The 17,958-nt window shown below is 39.2% G+C and overlaps 1 protein-coding gene across 2 annotated transcripts; it reads left to right on the top strand.

Annotated features, from left to right (window-relative positions):
- Nucleotides 1-41: 41 nt before the first annotated feature.
- Nucleotides 42-16,001, top strand: marchf4b (membrane associated ring-CH-type finger 4b). 2 transcript variants are annotated; one of them, XM_071466339.1, is made up of 6 exons: nt 42-311; nt 3,312-3,686; nt 4,102-4,829; nt 11,818-11,973; nt 13,547-13,739; nt 15,403-16,001. In XM_071466339.1, the coding sequence occupies exons 3-6, from the start codon at nt 4,398-4,400 to the stop codon at nt 15,822-15,824; spliced, it is 1,203 nt and encodes a 400-aa protein (XP_071322440.1). In that variant the 5' UTR covers nt 42-311; nt 3,312-3,686; nt 4,102-4,397; the 3' UTR covers nt 15,825-16,001. The 2 variants fall into 2 exon arrangements, with proteins under 2 accessions (XP_071322440.1, XP_071322361.1); XM_071466260.1 differs by having other exon boundaries at nt 3,312-4,829.
- Nucleotides 16,002-17,958: the final 1,957 nt, after the last annotated feature.

Raw genomic sequence — 17,958 nt, 5'->3', positions numbered from 1 at the left:
AAGCCGACACATGGATGTTGGCGGTTGCTTAGTGATGTAAACAGTCAAAAAAGATAACCGTCGATGTCGACAATAAATAACAAGCATTCAATTTAAAACTTTAAATTTAATTAAATTTAAAACTTTAAATTTGTGTTAGCTTGAAAGAAAAAGTGGGCAAACCAAAAGAAGGTAAAGTAATCATATAGTCAGCTGGATTTAACCTCATTTCAAACCTTTCTGATAAAAGTTTAGCTCCTCTAAAGTCTCCAAGCTCTCAATAAGATACACCAGAGATGAGATGTGATGAATCTACATGTAATTCCTCTTAGGTAAGTATAGGTCATTGTTAAATTAATGTTGTGGGAAACCTAAGTGGGTTTAGATGTTGTGCTACTTCAAATCTCTATGCTATTTTATTTTACAGGCATTTTACTAATTTACATATTTTTGTTGATATTTGAAGTGAAAAAAAAGAAGTAAATACAACCCTGCAGTAAAGATATTTTGAGTATTTTAGAAATACACACTTACCATTCTCTGAAGTATCTTCATTATTAAATTCAGATTTGATAAATAGATTACAAAATCCTGGAAAGTAATTGCAATACATATTTAGAATACATGTTAAAGAAATGCCGCTCACATGTGAGTGTAAATTCACCCACAACTTTGATTAATTTAACCATGAAAATGCATGTTTGTAACTAAACCCAAAACCCGCTTACACATCATCTTACATAACAAACTATGTCCCGCACAAATAAAACTAATTACTAGAAAAGCAATACAGAGATGAGAACACATGAGAATATATATGAGGATGAGCTTCCTTACAATTAGTGGCAAGTAATGAAATGTATGTTATACTGTCCTATAAGTCTGTTATAAATACGCAAAAATAGTATCCAGGCAAAACTAACCCTTGTTAACATACCAGTACAGCAACAATGTAATGTTTACAATGTTTTCAGTCACCTTGATGTAAATAGGCCCCCACAAAGTGTTGTAGTGATGAACCATTCTGTTATGAGTTAATTAATACCATTTGTGTATATTTCAGGTCAACTTTGTCAAGATTTTAATGACTTCATTACCTCAGAGTTCCAATTGACCTTCTGCTTAATAACAACTTATTGGTTAACATTTGTCAACTCCACATTTCTCAGCCCATCTCACAGCAGCCACTTTACGTTGAACTCATATTTTACACAATGTACACGGTTTTCAAAGGCTAACTAGATCCATGATGCTACCATCCAGTTGTGGCCTACAACAGTCTATCTATCTTTTCTGTATTTTTCCAACCCTTCTTACACAACCCTAAATACACTTTACACTTAAGTAAAGATACCACATAACCGGGATCAACTGTAGCTGAAACAGGGCAAAAACAGCCTAGCTTCATAATAGCACCTTCCATTACTTACCCTCTTTCTCATCATAGGCCCGTCATTAATTCCAGTCAAAGTATTTAATTGCTTGCTTTACTTGCTAATTCTCTTTAGAGGAAAATATTAATAAACAGCACTGAAGTACATTTTTTTCATCAATGAGCTCCCCAGTGCATTTGCATTATGGCAGACAAGGTAAGATGTTATTTACTCCATGGACCCTTTTTTGAATTTAACATTTTTCTGCATACACTGTGACGATGAAATACGTATGTGATTGGTTTCACTCGTTCTTTCAAACAGAATTAAACTACCTGAAGTGACTTTGCTCAACTTTGTCAAGCCTGAAACCCGCTTGTTGCTGCTTCCAGCTTTAATTTTGGACGATTGAGGTGCCTTGTTCTGTTGAGCGCAAAAAGGTTTGAACCCGCAAATTGCCGCTTAAGGCTAGCTGTTTAATCAGGCACTACTTTAAACCTGAGATGGCATAAGCAATCACTGATAATTGCCTGCCAGAATAGAAAACCAGCAGGAGTGAGAGCTACAAGTTTAATCTGTCAGTTCACTGTTGGCAGTCCATTAAATGCACATCCTGTGGCCACTTGTCTAACCACAGTCTTATATAAATTCTGACAAAAAAGGAAACGTGTTTCTGCTGGCTGAGTGAGTCCAGCCACAGGTGTGTTCATTTCAATTATTCAATCAAGCTACACAGAGCTGCCCTGACTAGCCAGTAAATTGCTCTCCCCTGTAACTGTCTTTTCTGTCCAGCTTTTCCCGAAGTGTTCATTCTTACCTTTTTATATTTATGAAATGTCTCCAAAGCCAGAATCATTAATCAATTCATCACTCATCATTCATCATTACTTTACTTAAGCACTTATACTTTACGTGCTACTAATGTGCTACTTTATACTTATACTCCACAACACTTCAGAGGGAGAAATTGTACTTTTTACTTCACTGCATTTATCTGACAGTTATAGTTACTAATTGCTTTTCTTCAGATTCAAATTTGAAACATATCATCTTATATAATATACATTGTTAGCAAATATTTAGTATAGGTTATAATAGTTATAACAGAATTAGGTCTACCTTACCTACCTACAACACTAAAACAGAGTTTACATGTTAATGGATTAATAATACAGCAAAACCATATAACAAAATGATGTAGAACTTGGAAATTTTGAATTTTGATTCTGAAGTAAAATTTTGAATGCAAGGTGTTGAACTGATTGACTGACTAAGAAGAGAAAAATAATGAAAAACATCAATGAAATGTATCCATTCATTCAACTGTCAGAAAATCTCTGCATGTCTTTTGTTGCTCAAATGTGAGTGTTTCTGGCTTTCTCTTTTATGTTAGTGAACTGAGAGTCAATACAAACACTCTGAATAAGCCAACTTGGGCTTTGAGAAGTTGTGATGAGTGTTTTTTTCTATTTTGATTCATCTGCAAGCCGATAACAGATGAATCGATAGCGCTGCTACTATTCCTTCCTTCACTGGGTTTGAACACAGCTTTTATTGCTGACAAAAAATTAAGTGTTTTTGGTGGCTACCTAAATTTAATCTCCCTGCGTTCTTACTCCTTTTAGACATGATCATTTTTAAGCCTTCAACTTAACTGATATTTGTGTTGAGCAAAATGACACCATTTGGCTGAGCTATTATGAATAATTTGTGTTTTGAGTTGAGCCTTGAGTTGCCGGATAATTGAATTGTTTAATTATTGATAATAACGGGTACAACTTTTTTTTAATTCTCTGCTTTCAGTCAGAATGATGAAAGGCTAAACACCTCATCCTTTGGGGGGGGGGGAATAGGGGGCGGAACCGTTAATGTCACCTTAAACTTAACGTGTCCCTCGGTAATGACGGATGTCTTGACCTACAACACCCAATTAACCATTTCCTTGTGTATTTGTCTCAGTCCACAGTTGTAGTAGCCTAATGAGTTGGCTGCTTGCATCACTGTGCGGCGGTGACGTGTGGCGTCTGGGAGCTGTCCCAGGAATCATGGTGCTGAAGCTGCAGCACCGACTCGGCAGCCAATGATCGCAGGAGAATCCGGGGCTACGGATGCTTTCACCCAGAGCAGGACAGTCCGACAATCGTGTTGGATTTTAACCGAGGGATGTAAACCCATCGGCTTTGTTCCTCTGACATGGGAATTCCATAATTGGGGGGGGGGTGTAAGCTTCGCTCAGACTTGCCAGGGACCTGCAGTCTGTCTGGAGATCTGCGAAGAAAAGAAAAAAAAAAATCCTGAAACTGTGAGTCGTTAGAAAACGGTGTAGCTCGCCAGGTAAGACGGATTTCGTTTCCCTAACATGGCACGCCATCGACTGACTTGATTTGCCTTGAAAGCCTAACAAGACATCGACAGTAATACTGTACTCTGCTGATTTAGATGTGGCTTTGGTTGTTGTTGTTGTTGTTGTTGTTGTTGTTGTTGTTGGAATATTTGAATTATAAGATTGAGCGCTGGCATTTTGTTTTGTAGTCTATTTCAGTCGATTGTACCAAAAGGCAGATTTCATTCTTGGTTTCTGCGCTCGTCGTGAATCAGGAGGGAGAAGCTTGTCTAGATAGTTTATGTTGTACAGAGCAGGGAGACTATTAAGGCCATGAAATGACAGTGGACACTGAGTGAACGGGCCATAGCCTTATTACTTGGATGCATATTCCTATCAATCTAACATTTCACTTTCCTCTTTTAGCTGTTCCATTTATTGAACTTAATGGCTTCAGACACTTGTTTGCATCGATGGGATTTATTTGCCTTTTGGATTTACATCCTCGTAGGAAGACAATAAAAGACATTCAGTTAGAACAAAGGAAAACTAAAAGGTTGCTTTAAACCCTGACACACGCTGGAAAACGCACCCCTGCACCCACTATCCCATCCCACCACATATGAAGAAGTGTTTGCTTATGACGGGGACACATACAGTGCAAGCTGTTTTCTTCCAGCACCTTTGCATGGTGCTGTGAGTTTCTGGCCGGAGACAGCTCGATGCTGCGCAGCCAGGGCATGCTGAAGAGCCGCTGTTGCGTCCTGCTCGGTGACCTGAGGGTGCTCCTTCTCGGGCCACCGGCACCGCCGACACCGCTGCCTCCGCTGACCCCCATGAGCGGCCAAACTACGGAAAGCCATGAGACAGGCGTCGCCGTCCCCGACAACAACAACACGTTAACGCGGAGCCACCAGCACGCAGGGGACCGGACTGCCTTACCTGCGGCAGGAGCCACCGGGCCACCGGGCGGAGAGCGACCGGTGGCGGGCTGGGTTGATGCTGCAGAGCTGTCGGCGGCCCTGCGCGGCTGCAGCAGCTCCTCTGATGACTGCTCAAAGGGCAAACTGGAGGAGAGGTTCTCCCTCACCAGCTACACGGAAAGTGGCTTCAGGACGCCTGTGTGCAGGATCTGCTTCCAGGGACCAGAACATGTAAGTCAAGGGAAAATGTTCCTCAAAATGTTGAAATAACATATTTATGTCATGTAGGAAGTATTCATCCAATCCATCAGTTAGGCTACTCTCCCATGCTTTTTCTCTTAAGGTTAATCTGAAAATCAGTTGGTGTTGAGTTTGGTTGGAATGAACTCTCCAACTATTTCCCTCCACAAAGACCACAGGGTAACTAATGACCAGGAGATGGTAATGTTGTACATTAAGATCTAGGAATCTTCCCCTCCTGGCAAAGCCTCTGTTATGTGCAGGTTTTACTGGTCAAGCTTCTTTTCCAGTGAGAACATCCACTCCCTGTGTCTTGTTAAGTGGCCACACAGCTCAGAAGCCTCTGAGCAGAGAATCTGCATCCTGCTTTCATCCCCTTGCATGGCTTGAAAAGACAGCCATAGCTAGCAGTGGGAGGATAATGAAAGACCTTGTCTCCGTGGTTGACAAGTGTGGAGGATACACAGCACTATGTAGTAACAACTCATTATATCCAAACACTGTGAATTCATATTGAATCATTACATGCATGAAAAAATCAAATAATACCACTCACTCTGCTGCACCACCTGGAAAAAGCAAAAAAAATGATAATTGTGTGCACCAAACAGAAGGGAAGCGCCTTCAAGTTAATCACACTGCGTGCCATTGCTTTTTGGGCCATATTGATGACAACGTTACACTACATCAGTCAGGAGAGGAGAAATGTAAACGAAGATGACTAGGGTGTGCCGTAATAAATGATACAAATTATAACAGAGAAGCAGGCACTTCAATTTGAAGACATTAGTTACACTGTTTGACAGAGCCTTTGAGACCACATTGACAAATATGTCACACCTCACCAATTGCAATGGCGGATGGGAGGTTGTAAAAAAAAAAAAAGTGTGGCAAGACAACTGAGGTGTAGAACATAACTTTACATCTGGCAGTCTGCACTCACAGTTGCCTTTCCTTTACCCAAGCAGCAGATTTAGCATATCATTTCATGGTCATTGCTCTGTGTATGGCCTATAATCTTTCTGTGTTTCATCAGCTAATTACTCCAGCAGCAATTCTGTGCATCTATCCACCTCTGTTCTACAGACTTTGTAATTATTACTGACATGGGGTCTAGTTATGAGATTGGAAGACAAGGCTTCATCCTTTTTCTTTTTTTTCTTTTTTTTTTTCAAAACTCCACAGATAGTCAGCACACTCTGCAGTGCATACAAAGTACCACTCTCAGAATTCGCAGTATTTCCCATGGTCTCCTCCAGCTCATCTCATCAATGCTTCCTGGAGACATTGCAGCTAGTCAATAGCATTTGATTTCATGCCATCCCATCATTATGCAAGTTCTTATCTATCACCAGCCTTCCTTTTCCTGTCGTCTCTTGCTGTTGGTTTGGGTGAAGTCCAGATATGGATCTGCTGAGGTGTAAATGGGTACAAGGAGAATGAGGCTCCATTTGAAAAGAGAGATGAGTGGACTGTCTGTGTGTCACTATGTGATAGAGGCAGTGGGGACATTAGTTATCGTCAATTCTCCCTTAGCCTCCGGGATGTCACATAGACCAAGGTAGCCAGTATCTGATCTGACAATCCACCTTCAAACACTTCCATCCCCAAGGCTGAGATCATCAAGACAGAGTAAAGAAGGCAGAGAGAGACATAGCTCTCCTCAAGCAGACCACTGGAAAAGAGCCTCCAGTGTCTGACAAAGTCAACAATTAAAAAAAAAAAAAGATTGTATTTTGATTTAATACGACACCAAACAATGTAATAAGTCTGTGTTATCAATTTCATGTCAGTGTTTTTGGTGCCATTTCCTTTAAGGTTAGTGATTCAGACGTCCTGCTCTTTTTAAGGATAGGTTCACATCTTTATTTCCAAATCTAAGTATGATACTCGTATTCCCAAATGTAATGTGTTATTGTCACTATTCATCTTCTCCTCACTTGCTACGATGCGATCCCTTCAGCAGTCTGAAAGCCAAATCAAGTGCATGTCTTTCAAAGTTTTAGTATGAAATTCCTTCTTTTTGATACTATCCCCTCTCCACAACTCAACAAGGACACATGAACAGGGATTTTCATACGCTTGCTCTCTATCACTTACATTAGAATCACAGGATAATGATTGCAGCAACCATTAACTCAATTAACTCATATGCTCATATATACTCAATGTATATATGGGCATATGAGGGTTTTTTTTTTTTTATTAAGATGGACTTAAAATGAAATCATAACCAACTCTTTAACCCATACAAGTGCAATGAACAGCTAACCCAAAATCAGATGAAATAAAATAAATTCATGTCTTTTACCTCAATACCTTAGGTTATTCATCAGTTTTTTAATATGCAGCTTGAGACATATTTCAGTTCAGTTCTGTTTAGCTAAAGGTCAGTGAGAGGCTTTACAGGGGACTGTCGCTTGCTGCTTGGAACATTTGCTTTATTCAAGCTTGTGCTTTCAGACTTCATTTTGACCTTGGTTCTTGAAGAATAAGCAATTTCTCTGCTATATTGTATTTTCAGATCATTTCCAGGAAATGGTCATGAAGTGCACAAACATATGAAATGAATATTTAAACAGTACTAAACAAAGAAAAGTCACAGAATATTTGTGTGAGTGAGTGATCTTTTCCTGAAGTGTCATGCACTATTACATTGAAGTGGCCTTTGGGCCTAATGCTGCTACTGCCCTATCCTCACTTCAGCTGCATGTTGAGAATATGGGAGTCCCTGCTGCTTAGAAAAAAATGTCAGCTTTTCCTCCTAAATCATAACACGGATAATGCACTTGCAGAGTGTGTTTGTCTGCGGCACAATGAGAAAACTTGAGGGGTCAAGTTAGCATCATTCTTTCTATATGGCCCCACTGTGGCGAGGCATATGCTTTCTGTACTCCATCACGTGAAGGGTGGCTCCTCTTCCATTTGTTGGGAATGGGATCTAAAGAAGTTATATAAGCCCATGAAATGTATTTGGTTTTGCTGAAGTCTATAGACAGCAGGTGTGAATTCACAAACTTATATTATAAACCCTGGTTTGTCTTTTATTCAGTTACTTTATATGGTCCATTAACTGTCACTGGAGGCCTAATAGTACCCATAAAATAAGCAATAAGTGGAACGTCCCTCAGCACATGTTTTATGATCAGTCATTATAGGTAAATAAATTTGAAATTATATGACCTTCAATTTAATATCTCAGTGATTGAACTTTTTTTCCACCCTCTAACTTGTTGAATTTAGTTAAAATGCACATATGAAACTGTTTTTCAGATGATTGCAGTATTGCAGGTTCTTATTAAAGAAATGCTTGTGGCCTAAATGTCACTGGTTGTTGTAAAAATCGCTTTCATTCAGTTTCTGTGGGAGCTAGTTTATTATACCACAATTTCCCTTTGCCTAGAGTTAATAGAGTTCACTTGCATTGATTCCAGAGCCTCCAGAAATGTGAATAGCCATCTCTAATTTAGCTTCATGTCATTATATACATTGGGAATGGATCCAATTTTATAAAGAGAAAATTGGGTGCACTGAGGTGGTTTTAGGATAATTTAACACAGAGAAATGCAGTAACATGACCTAAGCTATCAGAGTTATCATCTGTCTGATACACTTGTTGTGTGGGTTTTTTTTTTTCAAATAATTATAGCTGTTTTATCAGCAAGAGATTTTATGTATCACTTTCTGTATGCGTGGGCTATGATGCCACGTTTGTTATCAGTTTCACTTGCTCCCTCTCCAGCCTCAGTTGTACTGGAGTGATCTAGGTTTCAGCTCTTGGCTGCGATCAGGCCACTCACAGTGAGTGGTCTGAGTCCCACTGGACACGGCAGAAGTGTTCTGGTGCTCCTGCCAATACACTCCCACCCTGACCATCTGTAGATGGGCCTTTTCTCCTCTATCTCCCTGCTTTTCCCTTCCTTTCCCTCAACCAGGGTACTGCTCCGTCTGTCAGAGATGTCAGCACAATGACACCGTGGAGAAATGATTTGGAAACTTACTGCATTTTGCGTTTCTTGCTACATGGTAGACAGGGAATACTGAATACTAAATGTCCAAGCTTAGAGAGATGGAGAGCTTTGTTGCAGTAGAAGGGGTTGGCTAATTTATTTTTCCATTCACAACATGTTTTTGTTCAGTCCCATTAAGATTAAAACATCTATACAAGAAGGTCCTGTTTTGAATTTTAAAGATCCAAGTTTCTTAAACTGCAGGTCAAGATCTAAAAAGGGTGAAAAGTCTACACCTTTTGGGTCATCATCTATATTCAATATGACAAGACTAGTAATGTATTTCAATGAGCTTGGAGCCCGGGGTGAGAGATTATAAATCTCTCATTTGTTCTTCAGGCTGAATGTAATTTAAGAACAGTGGCTGGTTATGGCTGAGCACATATCGCTGCTACGTTAAAATTCTTATGATGCCCCATTTAGTGAGTTTTGTATTTTCACCGTGGCTGATTCAGAGTCCTCTGAATGCAAAAATGCATTGATATATATGAAACACTGCCAAACTCCACTGTTGAACACACATGTTGGTCAAGTTAAACATAAGGATGCTAATTCTCAGCTCTTTCACCTAACAGCAGTGATACGTTTCCTTTCATTAATGCTTTGCTAAATACTCTCATGGTTCAAGAGTCCACTAGCCTGCTACTGTTGTTGACCACTGAGCAAATCCTCAGGGATAAAGTGATGTTATTGTCCCGCCCCAATGCTTCTCGAAAACAGACTCTCACTCCAGCAGCTTTGGGGTGCTGAAGTGAAGGTCTGGTTTTCTTTCAGCTACTTCAACTTCCTCTTCAAGATCTGGCCTGCAGTTGAAGTCTTTTTTCTGAGGAAGGTTCTTAACTGAATGAAATGACCCGGAAGTATCTGAAGTGGCAGCGATGATACAAGCTGGTAAATCTTTCTAAATGCTGAGGAAAGGTGCCTCAATGCTTCCTATCTTATCTCCTTTAGCATAGGGTACACAGGACTTTCCTTTACAAAAGGAAAGGAGATAATGCTATCCCACATTCCTTGCAGCAGCAACATTTAAAGTGATGCACCATTGTAGTAGATTCACAACGTCAGACCCACGTAAATGTAGAAACAACAAAGCATCTATTTTATGCTTGTGACACAGTCCAAAACATATGGAAATCCTTGAATGATTGGCTGTGTTCCAAATCCATGGATATAGATTTCTTCTCTTTCAAATCCAAGTAGGAGTCATCTTGAAGACCAAGCATTTTGAATTTCTATAATATTGCTATAATATCATCATCATCGTCATCATCATCATCATCATCATAAGAAAATACCATATTCATCAATGTCATTTGACTACCCCCACCACCACCCCACCCTCTTTTATTATTATTTCAACATTTCAATCCTTTGTTTGTCATTTGTTTTCAACAATATCTGTTTTGTTGGTAGTAATTGATGGATAAATGAGCTGTATATATAAACTGAAAAAATCCTTTCTTAGGAGGTGTTATTCTATTTTGGGCAGGAATCCTCACTTGAATTGTAGGCCTACGGATCTGGGTTTGTCACTGTATTTATTTTGCATGTGTTATAAATAAAGTCGGTTGAGAAAAATAAGCCTAGTGTAGGCTAAGCGCAGTCGGATACTCTCAGCACCGTGGTTTTCTTTCCTTAAGTCCTTATGAATTCTCTTTCTCATCTTTCCTTGACATTTTCTGTCGAGGTCATGGAAAAGAGATTTTTTTTTTTTTTTACTTTTTGACCGCAGCTCCAGGCTCCTGCCTCTTGGAGATTAAACCCATAATAAAAGCATCACTTTTTTTTTTCCAATGAAATCAACCATTCCGTGGGTTTGAAATGCCCTCAGTTATTCTAACACACTGACTGACTGACATTGAGTGTCTTTATAAGATAAAAAGTATGTCAATTAACCATATTTTCTACAATAACTGTAGCAAATGTTGGATCTTGATTGAAATCAACTGATGAATGCTGGAGAACTGTAGGACACCCAGACACATATTATTTGGTTTTATATTTTCTCTTTAATAAAGATCAGGTGCGAACAGAGAGGGAAGAAAGTGAAAAGCGATTCTTTGACATTTGAATTTGGTCTGGAGTTGACACCTTTGCAGCTATAAAAGAATATGTATATGAGAGCTCCGTTCAGTGTAAGGGCTGCAGTGACAGTGTACTTATAGTGCAGTATTTCGCAGCTCAATCGGGGTTTGCTCTTTGACAGAAGCTTCAGTGACAAACCCTCCACTTTTCAATTGTACTAGTAATCAAAAATTTTGTCTGTTAACAAGATGTAAGGCAAAGCTTTTATTCCACTTCCGGACTAGTGTTTTGCTGTAATTTGACTGTGCAGTGCTGTGTACCCTGTGTGAGTGTGTGTGTGTGTGTGTGTGTGTGTGTGTGTGTGTGTGTGTGTGTGCATACTTGACTGTGCATGAAAAGCTCTAAGAAAATCAAAAATCAATAAGCCAGGACAAAGAACTGCAAAGAAATATAAATGTGTGTATAGTGTAACCTGCACTATATTGCATGTGAAAGGGTTATCTGCGATGGCCAAATAAAATGAGAAAACCAAGGATTGTCAGATGGTCAATGATGGCTGGAGGCAGATATTTCTTCTGCATAACAAATCGCTACTTACAGTATCCTGCTCTAAGGCTACAGTCCAGAATTATGAAGCATAACAGTATTTGCAGTATTGTCTGCAGTATTTCATTGAGTTTTGTGCGCTTCTACTGAAAATATAACACAGGCTGCGTCAGTGCAGGACTTTATTTTTTTCAGATTTACATCAAAACTCAGCTCAGGTAGCGAGGTACACTCTCACCTGCAGCAGCACCAGCAGCAGCACACACTGTCCAAACAAGATGTCCACTGACAGAAAAAATCTGAAACACATAAAATATTTATACATTTAAATTAACTAAGTTGTTTCTAAGACTTGCCCTGGCGTGCTAGTGCTCATTGGTTCTGCTTCTTTCCTGCAGGGGGAGCTGCTGAGCCCATGTCGGTGCAGCGGGTCAGTACGCTGCACCCACCAGCCCTGCCTCATCAAATGGATCAGCGAGAGGGGTTCCTGGGCCTGTGAGCTCTGCTACTACAAATATCAGGTCATTGCCATCAGCACCAAGAACCCACTACAGGTGAGCCGTGGGAGTAAAGATGAGAAACTAAGATTTTATTCAGTTGAGTTCCATTTTAATTGTATAGCACCAAATCAACATATCTAAAGGCAATATACAGGGTAATGTCCAGAAATCATACAAAGAAAACAGTTCCCACAATAAGCAAGGTGAAAATGCATAAGTTGGATTATGAAGAAGTTATTGTACCTTAACAGTCAGATAAAAAATTCAGTGAAAACACTGAGGACTGAAATGTGTGTTTTGCTTTCTCATTAGGAGAATTGTTGGTCGATATGGGGGATGGGAGAGACAGCCTCTTCCCCCCTTCTCCTATAGGACTCATACATTAATGCATTTTTATCTACATATCAACGTCTGGTTAGAATGAAACATGAACTAATGTTTTTGAATTAAACAGAGCTTTTTAGAGCAGAAAGATGCAGCAGCAATGATAGGACATATGAGTGGGCACAGATTATTTTGAGGTTTTCCCATTCAGTACTCATGAAGTATATATATATATATATATATATATATATATATATATATGTGTGTGTGTGTGTGTGTGTGTGTGTGTATGTATATGTATATGTATATGTATATGTATGTATGTGTATATATATATATATATATATATATGTGTAGAATAAAAACATATCTGTAAAAAATACATTGAAACCTATTAGAAATTGGAACGATTTCCTATATTGACATATATGTGTAGCCCATACAATTATGTATGTTGATATATGTATGCTTATATTGTAGACGTATATTACATAAACATATATCCATCCCAAAGCCTGTCGATATATATTGATATTATAGACAGTGAGTTCCAAAAGTCTAAGACCACCTTCCCAGAATGGGAAACTTTATATGTATGTTGTTTTAATAAACTTGCACATATAAACTATATATATATATATATATACGTATATGGTTGCAACATGTTGTGCAATATAAAAAATCCATCATAGATATTTTAATAAATGTACATATAAAAATTTTATTTTCATACATCCAGAGTATCATGTGACAATAATATATCCCCTCATAGGCAACGTTGCTCTTGATATAGGGGCATATATGTCATATATTACATTTCTGTATGGGAAGGTTTTATTGTACTGCAGTGGCTGAGAGAGGTCAGTGCACTGCAGTATAAGAAAACACATGTAAAAACAAAACACAAGAAAATTTGGAAAACTGCAGCTGACTATAGGTACAGTACAGTGTCAGAGAAAGCTCAACACAAAGCAACTTAGGAAAACACCTCCATCAAATTGACAACACATCTACTGCAAATACACACAACACAACCAAATTCAGAAACATGCTGCAAGTAGCACAGATGACAACGGAAGTGTTTCCAGGAGACACAAAAAAGTGATGAACCCAGCTCAGACAAACTTTGTTTGGAAATCCAACCCTCAGTCCGATTTAATATGTTTAATTGATGATGGTGTCTTTATGTTGTCGATACCTGTCTTTATCTTTATGTGTTATTCTCGCCCCTGGCCCAGAAATTGTCCTCCAAGTATTCAGTAAAGTTAAAAGTGAAATAAGAGTGGTCTGTGTCTTCTTGCAGTGGCAGGCCATCTCCCTGACAGTGATAGAGAAAGTGCAGATAGCAGCAGCCATCTTGGGCTCCCTGTTCCTGATGGCCAGTATCTCCTGGCTGGTGTGGTCGTCTTTCAGCCCGTCAGCTCGCTGGCAGCGACAAGATCTGCTTTTCCAGATCTGCTACGGCATGTACGGCTTCATGGATGTCGTCTGCATCGGTGAGGTGTTACATTTAACTGTGGTTTATTTAGTTCATTCTTCCTCTTGGAATGAGTTTGTGGATTTTACCCCTGAGAATAATATCGTGCGTGCCTGTCTGGTCACATAGGTACATTATGCATTCAACCAGCAAAAGCAAACATAATGTCATAGCTGTTCAGCAGAGTCAATAATTATGCCCACCAGCTGTGCACAAATTATTGTGAATGCTATGAACAGTTTACACTAGTGACATTTAATACAATTAATCTATACCACAGCCAACAAACTCAAATCAATATTGTATGATTGCATGATTGTTTGGCCGATCTTTATTAACAGTTTTGTAATATTACACGCACTATATTAAAGGTGGTGAAATGCTGTGTCAGACCTTACTTGCATAATTAGATATGAATGCTGAATGTTCACTGTGCATTATAATGCATGTCACTCTATAATAAAAGTCAGGCAAACTTCAACAACCATACTGAACTCATATAACACAAAAGAAAAAAAAAGCATTGTTTTTAACCATCTTCTGAATTTGGGTGGGTGTCCAAATTGAAACTTGTAGCATATCCATTTTAAGCCTGCTGTCCTCTGGAGCCCGAGGGCCCTCGTGGATGACTGTGTGATGGCATCTCACATTAGGAAAACTCTTAACTGCCTCTGCAGCAGACACCAGAATGAGAGGAAGAGGAGATCGATTGTCTCCGGTTTGGTGGCGAGGATTGACTGTGGAGTCATTAACTCTGCACTTTACACAGATTAACTTGTCACCTGGTAGATTTTAAGACCTGACTTTCGCTTATCCACAAAGTTAGAGTGGAAGAGGAACAGGAGTTTATCAATATACTCTGTATGTAGAGGAGGTTAGGATTTATTAATGTCCATGTTTGGCAGACTGCACTCACTGTAGTTGCTGCAATTTGTAAAGCCTCATGTAAACTCTTACATCAGAGGACAATATTATGCCATAATTGAAATAAAATAATTGAATTGTGATGTGTTAGTTCTATAATGAATACAGCTTCTATATAGAGTGATAAGATTTATTGTAACAAATATTTAGCATCTATTGTAGTATATTTATTGCAGTATTAAAACATATAATAAATGATTTATAAAACAGTGAGACTTAAAGTGCTGCACAGTGTTTTCAAATAGTTCCCTTATGAAGATATATTTTACAGATTATACAATACAATGCAAACCACACATTCTGTATTTCCCTCTACATGACTTTCATATTTTAGTCATGTAGACTAATACAAACTAAAATCTCGGGGTCAAAGCATCTGTCGTTACAGATGGATTTCAATTTTTCAAATACGCAGTTCAATGAACACGAATCAATAAGTAATTTTAAACTGTGATAAGTTGTTATGGAACAACCCCAGAGAACAGATGCATCACTTTTGCTAACCTAAATCCAAAAATGGTGACTATCGGTGTCGTAAATTGTGCTGTGTCTCCAGTTTTTCTAAGAAATAAAGATCCGCGGGTTACAGTGCAGAACTTTAAAGATGAGTTGTTCTGTTGTGCTTCTCCCTCAGTTAATACTCTCTGCAGGCTTTAACATAGTGAATCTACCACTGCAGAGATATATGTCACTTTGTGGTGTCATTAAGTGTGCTGCCAGACACTGACATTGTCTGTTTGATGCTCTGATTTTCACAGCACTAATTGTCCACGAAGGACCTTCTGTGTTTCGTATCTTCCACCGCTGGCAGGCCGTGAACCAGCAGTGGAAGGTCCTGAACTATGATAAGTCAATGGACAGCGATGACCTGAAGGACACTACTGTGGACAGGACTCTGTCTCAGCCCAGCCAGGGCTATCAGACTGGAGTAGGAGTGTCAACCTCCACCTCCTCACTGATGGTGGTAGCCTCCACAGCTGCCGGCTCCACTTCTACAACTGTGGTGACAGCCGCAGGAGGACTGGGAACACATGTGGACCCCAACAGCAGCAGCACAGTGCCAGACCAACACTGTCCCTACAACATCCTCCACCTCCTCAGTCACCTGAGGCAGCCGGAGGCTCGCAGCCCACCCAGCAATAGCACCAGAGAGCTGGTCATGCGAGTCACTACAGTCTGAGGAGTAAGTTAAGGCCTTATCTCACATGGAGGTGAAAGATTTATGAACCAGCTGACAGTTGAAAAAAGTCTTCTCTTAACTGCACTGGATTAAGACCTTGTTCTTGTTTGTTTCAAAATGCATCTCTGATGTCCTTACATGGATTGAATAAAAGTAAAAGTTGTTTGATTTTCAGAATTGGTTGGAAAATAATTATTTGAATATAATTTCTATGGTATGTGCATGGATGTTCATTCTTTACAGTATGGCGAAGAGAATATACGCTACAGCACAATCCTCAAAATTTTATTATATCATAGAAAATACTTGGAATCTGCATCCAACCTGGATCCCAATCCAAGTAGTGATAAACATTTATAGGATACATGTATGGGATTTTTTTACATTTAAGTAAAAAAATGATATACTGCATGTTTTTCTTCTTTGTTTAGGTGCCTTGTTGTGTCAAGACTGCAAATGTAGCGATGCAGTGATCAAAACTTGAGATGCATTCACCTAACTTTTAGGGATTTGGGACTTTTTCCCCAAATATCACACTGGAATCCCAGTTTACTAATGAAGAGACACCAACTTCTGTGTGAAAACATACAAATGTACCAAACTTTTTAAAGTTATTAGTTTAAAGTAACATGTAAAGTCATACACCAGGTTGGACACCTACCGTATGTCAAAAAATAGAAGCAGAGATAGTAGGAAATGCAGCTGTTGTATGTAAGGTAACAGAGCAACAGTTGTTCAGCACTGTCATATTAGATGGTGTGAGGCTCCAACACACATAGGACAGCAGTTTATATGATACTCGAATCCAATGCAAGAATTCAAACAAAGCAGGTTGTTTTTCTATGTACTGTCTTTGATGAGCACTTTTTTTTTTCTTGTATCGTTTTTGTTGATTATTTGAAGAGTTTTGAGCAATTATGTGAATGCATTTGCTCTTTTTGAAACACCTTTTACTCTAAATGAGGGCCTTTACAATGCATCTGAACAATGGAGAAAAGCTGTCATTAGGACTATCATCAGCCAGTTTTCTTAATTGCTTCTGCCAGTATCTCCATGCATGAAAACACATCTCTGCTCCAAAGCATTGGGGTGTCACTTGCAGTCCATTAGGCACATATTCATGTTCACATTTGGCTCACAAAGCCAGTGATTTCCCCATCTCTTGGTTCTCACATTCAGATATGCTCTTTGATATTTCTTCCCAGCTCTTGTTTCATGTCCATGAAAGATGAGTTTTATCCCAAGGGACAGCAGATCTCTAAAGTATGTTGTGGGAGGGAAGAAACACTGGTAAAAACATGCTCATGGCAGGGTGGGGGTGAGGGCGGGGGGTGGTTTATTGATGTTACCCATTTTTTCCATAAACTCAAGAGACTAACACTGTGATGCCGTGTAAGGAAGACATTGTGCATTATTCTACCATTTCTCATTTGGTTGCAGTATCCTTAAAAAACATTTTGATGCCAAAGCTGATCATAGTGTGAAACATTCTTCAGATGCCTTTGAGCCTTTTCCAACATGCATTGCATTAAAACACATCATTAGCTTCAAGATACAGCTGATAGGAATGATTTGCATTAATATATGTGATGCTGGTGTGCAGCATCGAGCCTTTTTCATTCCTGTAGGTTTTTGCAGCGCAGCCCATCTCATCAATATAATACTGAGAAAGAATTTGGTTGCAGTATTGAAAGATGAAAACATATTCTACATGTAATAATTCAGCTGTCAAAAAGTATTATCATGAAGTGCACCACCTGATCTCTGTTTAGCCTTTAGTATTCTTTCTCATTAATCACCACTTTAACTGGTGGATGCTCTGTTTTGCAACCCTGCTATTCCTCATCATAATCAAATGCCAGGAGTACAGTATCTGCAGAGAATCAGGTAGCGCCGTGATTTTCTGCTGAATTATTTAAGTAGTGGAGTGCTGATATCAATGGGTGGGAGCTGGCATAAAGAACCAACTTGCAAAGAGCTGAGAGGTTGTAGAGAGTTCACCGTGAATCTGCTCGCCTCAGTTATACAGGCATACACACCTAGCTTTGATACAACTCAACTCGAAAAAAAACCCACCAAATGGATATGAATTTATTACCTGAACGTCCTCTTTCAGGATTGATATGGGTCACAG

The sequence above is a fragment of the Trachinotus anak genome, unplaced genomic scaffold (genome assembly GCF_046630095.1).
Source record: "Trachinotus anak isolate AG129_WGS33_773 ecotype Australia unplaced genomic scaffold, CSIRO_AGI_Tana_v1 ptg000001l, whole genome shotgun sequence".
NCBI classification, from domain to species: Eukaryota; Metazoa; Chordata; class Actinopteri; order Carangiformes; family Carangidae; genus Trachinotus; species Trachinotus anak.
This window is presented reverse-complemented; position numbering and strand designations above follow the sequence as displayed.

What these genes read in the sequence shown, in the direction of transcription:
- marchf4b (XM_071466339.1), top strand. Translation starts at nt 4,398, where the DNA reads ATGCTGCGCAGCCAGGGCATGCTGAAGAGCCGCTGTTGCGTCCTGCTC. An exon ending in GCTTCCAGGGACCAGAACAT is followed by an intron (nt 4,830 to 11,817) that starts GTAAGTCAAGGG and finishes TCTTTCCTGCAG; the next exon opens with GGGGAGCTGCTGAGCCCATG. An exon ending in CATGGATGTCGTCTGCATCG is followed by an intron (nt 13,740 to 15,402) that starts GTGAGGTGTTAC and finishes TGATTTTCACAG; the next exon opens with CACTAATTGTCCACGAAGGA.